Source organism: Otolemur garnettii, unplaced genomic scaffold, assembly GCF_000181295.1.
Source record: "Otolemur garnettii isolate 467f Iridium unplaced genomic scaffold, OtoGar3 scaffold00264, whole genome shotgun sequence".
NCBI classification, from domain to species: domain Eukaryota; kingdom Metazoa; phylum Chordata; class Mammalia; order Primates; family Galagidae; genus Otolemur; species Otolemur garnettii.
In genome coordinates this window covers 779,497-786,544 of record NW_003852659.1, presented here as the reverse complement: position 1 = coordinate 786,544, position 7,048 = coordinate 779,497, and the positions used below count along the sequence as shown (strand labels likewise).

Below are 7,048 nucleotides of genomic sequence, written 5' to 3'. Positions count from 1 at the left end.
CAGCGGGAGGCTGCACAGAGAATGACATGGTGGTTTACATGAAGGAAGCTCACAAATGCTGACATTTGGGAAGAAAATGACTACCTTTTTCCCAAAAGAGCAACTTTTGGGAAAGAGCAAGAAGGCCAGGCAGCTCCGAGTCAGCAAGGCTTCAGGAGAAGCTGCTGGGTCCCTTTTGTTCATCCCTGAGAAGGAGAATATCTCACAGTGACAGAAGTGCTCAGCCTAAGGGTGTCACTTGGAGAAATCCTCACATATATCACACCCCCAGAACATGATTTACCAGCCGCCACTTGGAATCATCTCCTGGTGAGACTTTACGCTCCAGGTTCCCTTAACAGTAGTTCTCAACCTTCCTAATGCCACGATGTATTTTCATTGTTACAAAGGGGTCACAAGTTGAGAACCGCTGCCTTATAAGCAACTCAGGAGACAGCCTGCCACCATGTCACCCAGGCAGGATCTCAAAGGGAAGCCATGTACTGTGCAGCTAGAAGCAGAGCTGACTCTGCTACAACAGCATGTGAAGACAGGAAGGCTCCGCCGGCTTCTATAATATCTCCTGGGACTTCCCTTGATGTGAATGAGGGTAGGGCCCTCTGAGGAGGCATAACTGCTACGTCTGGAAAGCTTCCAAGAGATGGGAAGGTGACCGGGTGCAGTACTCACGCCTGTAATCCCAGTACTCTGGGAGGCTGAGGCGGGTAGATTGCTTGAGCTCAGAAGTTCCAGACCAGGCAGAGCAAGAGTGAGACCCTATCTCTACTAAAAATAGAAAAACTAAGTGTTGGCTCGCTGCCATAGCTCAGTGGTTAGGGCACCAGCCACAGACACCAGGGCTGGCGGGTTCGAACCCAGCCAGGGCCTGCTAAACAACAATGACAACTACAATTAAAAAAAATAGCTGGGCCTTGTAGTGGGTGCCTTTAGTCCCAGCTACTTGGGAGGCTGAGGCAAGAGAGTTGCTTAAGCCCAAGAGTTTGAGGTTGCCATGAGCTATAACACCCCAGCACTCTACTGAGGGCTACATAGTAAGACTCTGTCTCAAAAAAAAAGAAATAAAGAAAAGAAAAGAAAAAAACTAAGTGTTACTAGATATTGTGGCCTATAGTCCCAGCTACTCAGAGGCTGTGGCAGGAGAATGGCTTGAACCCAGGAGTTTGAGGTTATTGTGAGCTATAATGATGCCATAGAGCTCTAGCCTGATGAGAGAGTAAGACTCTTTGTCTCCAAAAAAAAATGTAGTGGGAAAGTGACACTAGAGTGAGGATTTTTCCCTCCTCCAATTCCTCACCACCCTCCACCCCCAGTTGCTCTTTAAGGATCCTTTCTCAATGCACATCTTAGAAAACCCATCGCTGACCGGAGGTTCCTGTTTTGGGTTTGCTGACTAGAAAGAAAAAAAAGCAGCAATGCCTCTTTCTAGTAAAAACCTCCCTTTGCCCATTTGTCCCACACAGACCCAGGAGGACAACAGAAACCCTTCTCTACTCCAAGCAACTGGACGTTCCAGCCTCCGTCTGGATGTTCCAGACCTCCCCCATCCCACCCCTGCACACAGGACCTGTTAGTCGCCACCACCTATAATACATATTTGGGTCTGCTGCTACCACAGAGGGGGATGTTGAAAACATACAGGAGGGAGGAGAGGGAGGAGAGGGAGGAGAGGGAGGAGAGGGAGGAGAGGGAGGACAGCAGATGCAGACAGAGCCAAGGACAAGGGTCTGGTCCGGACTCTTAATCCTTTGGGGTCTAGGTCCCAAGGCCGGCAGGTGGTAGTTCTTAGCAGTGACTGTTTACTAACCAAGATAATGTGGCAGCCTTGACACTGAGGCACCATATGGGGCGTAGGCCAGCTGTGTGTGGAGTGTTTCTCAAAGTGTGTTCCATGGACAGACTGCCCACCTCCCCCTACGCCACAGCAAATCAGGAATGCAGACCCCAGGGCACCTCCCCAGACCTACAGAACCAGAATCTTAGGTGAGATCCAGAATATACACATTTAAAAACAGCTTCCAGGGTGGTGCCCATAGCTCAGTAGGTAGGGCACCAGCCACATACACTGAGGTTGGCAGGTTCAAACCCAGCCTGGACCAGCTAAAACAACAATGACAACTGCAACAACAACGACAAAAAAATAGCCAGGCATTGTAGGGGGCGCTCTAGTCCCAGCTACTTGGGAAGCTGAGGCAAGAGAATCGCTTAAGCCCAAGAGTTTGAGGTTGCTGTGAGCTGTGACGCCATGCGCACTCTACTGATAGTGGCATAGTGAGACTCAGTCTCAAAATAAATAAATAAATAAAATATAAAATATAAAATAATAAAAACAGCATCCACACAGAGTGGCATAATGGACATTGGGGACCCAACACAAGGGATTGTGGAAGGGTGTGAGGAGTGACAATTACCTGTGGGGAACAGTAGACACCATCCAGGTGACATGCACAGGGAAAACCCAGACCTCAGCCCTGTGCCCTGTGAACACATGATGGAAGTCAACTTGTAGCCCCTAAAATGACTGACATAAAGAAGAGTGTGGAGCAGATGACCCTTGAGGACACTGTGCTACATAAATATCCAGTCACATAAAGACAGGTGATTCCACTCAGAGGAGGTCTCTGATGGAAACCAACTCCCAAGATTCAAGGGGCAGAGTGGTGGCTGCCAGGGGCTGGAGGAGGCACGTGAGGTTGTTTGGTTGCTATCAAGTCCCAGTCCTGCAAGATGAAGAACTCTGGAGGTGGGAGGATACAGTTGCATGATTATACACAAGGACTAAAGTTGCTGAACTGTACACTGGATGTGGCTGAGATGATGAATTCCATGTTATGTATTTCTGACCACAATTTAAAAAGCACAGAAAGTGCCCAGGTAAACCCTACATGAATATTTAGAGAACCAGGGCTTCGAGGCTATCCTCAGCTAACCTCCCTGGTACAAGTAGTTCTCGAACTTGTTTTTCCATGATCCCACAGTAAGAAATGTGTCACACACATGCACGCACACACACACACACACACACACACACACACACACACTGTGGACAGGCTCTTGGGCTAAGCCTGTAACTTGCTCCCAACAGCAAGATGACTCGTGTGGCTACTAGCAGGGCTGTTTCTCCCAGGTTGTTGGACTCTGGTCTTGGTTCCTTTCTGGCTCCCCCACAGGGCAGCTTGCCCATACTAGCAGGCCTCATCATAGCTAACCAGGCAAGGGAGAATGCTAGTGTCACCGAAGTCGGTTTTTCAGCCCAGTCACGAAAAACCATGGGGTGCCATGGCCGTAGCCTCTGCCCTGTGTGCAGGTCCCACCCACACTCAGAGGGGGAAGGTGGCAAAGGGCACAGCATAGGAAGTGGGCATTGCTAGGGCAAGGGGGAAGCTGCTCCTGGAGTCAGGTCAGCCCACACATACCCTCTGACCCGGAAACAGAAAGAAAACTGCGCTTACACGGTGATGGGCAGCAACTCCCCTTCTCACTCACCAACTGCCAGCTAGGACCCCATCACTCCAGTAGGGTAGCCATCCTGGATGTCATGGGATACTGAACAGCATGTCTGGCCTCCACACTTATCCCAAAATAAAAAGTGGAAACATTTCTTGTACCTTGATTACTGAGCTCTTGGTTGCCCCCTTCTACCCTGCACCCAAACTGAGAGCTCCCTGGGCTCCCCCAACCCCTGCCAGTCCTAAAACCATGTTGTCAGTTCCCCACACTTCAGCCGTTACTGCCCCTTGAAAGGGGTGACAGCAGTTTCCCCCTCTGAAGTCTGAACTTCTGCTTGGTCTCCTAATATTAAAATTGACACCTTAGTTTCCTAAAAGGAATAAATCCATGAGTTGTCTTTGGGCTTTGTTTTGCTTTTTCTTTTTTCAAGTCTCACTCTGTCCCCCAGGCTTGAGTGCTGAGGCTTCAGCCTAGCTCACAGCAGCCTCAAACTCCTGTGCTCCAGTGACCTTCCTGCCTTAGCCTCCCAAGTAGACTACAGGTGCCCATCACAACATCCAGATAATTTTTTCTATTTTTTGTAAAGGTGGGGTCTCTCTTGCTCAGGCTGGTCTAAAACTCCTGAGCTCAAGGGAGCCTCCCTCTTCAGCCTCCCAGAGTGCTGGGATTACAGTGTGAGCCACAGCGCCCAGCCCATGAGTTATTTTTGTTCAGCTCACCAGCATTTCCCCACACACAGAAGAAAAAACAAAAACTATAAGTCAACTAGATTTTTTTGCTTGTTTATTATTGTTGCTGTTAAGAGTGATTCCGAGAGTCTGTGGTGTAAGCCACCATAGGATTGAAAGGAAGGTTGTCAACCCAGGCACTCCTGGGTCCCACCAGCAGCTGCTGGACCTTCACTCCAGGCCATTAGGAAGCACAAACTCAACGGTAATGAGGTAGGGTCTGTGTGGACTATCTGCAAGGTCACCAGGGTCCAGCACACGGAAAGGCTCATCTAACACTCGCCAGCAGGGAATGTTCAGTGGCACCCACTGGCCAGGCAACAGCTCCAATCACCACGTGACCCCTTGAGGTTGTTCCTGTGAGCACCTTACCACAGGAGAGGCCATGGCCTGAGAGCAGACGGGGCCCACAGGGAACCCGGAACACCACCTGCCTGGCAGACACCTGGCCACACTCTTCACAGGAGGCCATGGGCCCCACCTCAACCACCTGGCGCTCTCACACTGCCCATAACCAGAGGGTACCAACTCTAGCCTTGGCTTATCCAGATTCCCATGCCTGGGGGACAGCAGGGTACATGGTGCCAGCTGCCCATGCCACATCCACCTCCAGCCCAGCGCACCACAGCTGGCAGGGAAGTGAAGCCAACTCTGCCCTCTAGAGGATGCTGTGAGTGTGGCAGCTGGTGGGGGGGCGCAGTTCGCACATGGCTTTCAAACCTGTGCCACAGGTGATCCTGGGAGGGGCTGTGTCTTCACAGAGGACCCATGAGCCATCTCCAAGCCCACCATGCGGGCACTTTCAGCCCACAGCCTCCGGGCTACTTCCTCATCCTCAGCCTCGGGGGCCGGGGCCTTCTCTTTGAGTCCATCGAAGTACTTTCCAGAAACTCCCTCCAATTCCTCCGCCACAGCCAGGTAGGTACAGGGCTGGGCCGCCAGCTGGGGAGTCTTGACCAGAAGCCAGAAAATGGGCCCTGCAATGAGGACCCAGAGCATCAGTCCCCAGCTCAGAGGGGACATAGAAGCCACCACCACTACCAGAGCTGCCTTTGGGCCTGCAAAACCCACCTCACCCTCTGCCCTGGGCTCCCTCAGCTGCAGTCCCCTTCTCTGGCACCACCCAGAGTCCTCCAGAACAGCCCCAAAGCTGCCTCTCTAAGGAAGCCTTCCTGGCCTTTCCAAGGAAAACAGAAAGTCTGCATCAGCCCTGTACCCCACCCTACCCATCTTTCCTTAAAATAACTTCTGCTTCTGAATGTTCCTGCATCAGCTGACACCCAGCACCCATCACACAGGTGTTGCTCAGGGTTGTAAATGCTAGTGACAAGCGCTACTTAGCGGTGCTCAGGCCAGCACCTGCTGCCCTTTTAAGGTCCCACCTCCTCTTCCGTAAGTGGCTGGGAGGTGGGTCCTGTTTGCCCTCACTCTACAGGTAAGGAAAGGCTGGGAGAGGTGATGAAATTTCCCAGGGAGCACAGCTAGCTTACAGTGAAGACAGTTTCCCTGAGCATATCCCACACTTGTCCCCTCAGACACAACTTATGGGACAAGGTGACTCCAGCCTGTCTCTGGGGTATTTGCAGCCAGTAGGCCAGATCCATGCAGGGAGGCAACCCATCCCCATCCCCAGGAGACACAGGTCAGGGGCAAGAACAAAGCTCCAGGCACAGTGTGGGAGGAGGGCTAGACTGACAGGGTAGGGTGCAGGCTCACAGGGGACCCCACCATGAGGGCTCACCAAGTGTGAAGCTGGAGAAGGCAGAGCTGTGCATACCCGTGTGCCTGCCCAGCTCTGTGCGGGCCACACCAGGGTGCAGGGCATTGACAGTCACACCAGAGCCTGGGGAAAAGAGAAGGATGAAGATGCCAGGCTCCCTCCCTACCCTGAAGGCCACCACAGCCTGGCTCAGCTCTGGGGACTCCAGGACCAGGCTGTTTCTGATGTAGGATTCCCCTGACCCTCCTGTCAAGTGGTTTCGCCTTGCCAGACAGCTCTGGACATGGCTACCAGGAGAGAGCTCTCCCAGACTACCAGGCTCCACACTGCCCCCAGCCCAAGGGTCTGCATGAACAGCTCTGGGTGGAATCTGAGATGCTCCAGCAGGACTTGCTCCAGGTGAGACACCACAGAGTCACAGACCATGGCTGAGAAGCATGCCCAGGGCGCTATGGATGCAATGAGCGACAAGTGAGGGGTGTCTAGTGCTCTGGGTTAGGGCAGGCTGCATCCCCTGCTCCACCTGCCAGATGCTGGGGCAGCCCCCCCACCCAGCTGTGAGCACCAGCGTGAGAAGCACCAACCTAGAATACCAAAGGCTTAGCTGCCTGTCCAGGGTCAGCTGGGAGGGTTACCTGATCAGCACAGATGCCCACAGGAAAATCACTACAAGACTGATCAGTGAGTCTGCACTGGGCACCCCAGGGAGTGACTATGTTCTAGAGCCACTGCTTGTCCTCCCACTGTGTGGCCAGGGTCACAGAAGGGCTGTTTGAGCCCGCCACTCTCGCACACCTTGCAGCCGCCGGCTCAGCTCCCTGGTGAAAAGCACCGCAGCCAGCTTGCTCTGGCAGTAGGCCGCCTTGGTGTCATACTTCCTCTTCTGCCAGTTCAAGTCATCGAAGTCTATATGTCCAGCAATATGAGCCAGGGATGAGAGGTTTATGATCCGTGATGGGGCTGAGGCTTTCAGCTTGTCCAGCAGTAAGTTCGTCAAGAGAAAGTGACCTGGACAAAGGATAACACAAAGACAACTTGTTTTTCAGAGTGGCTGTCCCAGTTCTCTAGACTTTCACCAACATCTTTTACTACTTATCTCTTTTTTATCTTTTTTACATAGCCATTTGAGTGGAGGTGAAATGGCATCTCATTA

General features: G+C 52.3%; 1 protein-coding gene across 2 annotated transcripts in view; it reads right to left on the bottom strand.

Moving 5' to 3' along the window:
• Positions 1–4,231: 4,231 nt before the first annotated feature.
• RDH13 (retinol dehydrogenase 13) overlaps positions 4,232–7,048 on the bottom strand; it is a 15,289-nt gene continuing 12,472 nt past the window's right edge. For both annotated transcript variants that reach the window (XM_003802918.3, XM_023508701.1), the window contains exons 5-7: positions 6,691–6,903; positions 5,917–6,018; positions 4,232–5,152 (exon numbers count right to left, since the gene is read on the bottom strand). In XM_003802918.3, coding sequence (XP_003802966.1) covers positions 4,890–5,152; positions 5,917–6,018; positions 6,691–6,903 — 578 coding nt within the window. In that variant the 3' untranslated portion in view covers positions 4,232–4,889. The remainder of the gene's footprint in view (positions 5,153–5,916; positions 6,019–6,690; positions 6,904–7,048) is intronic.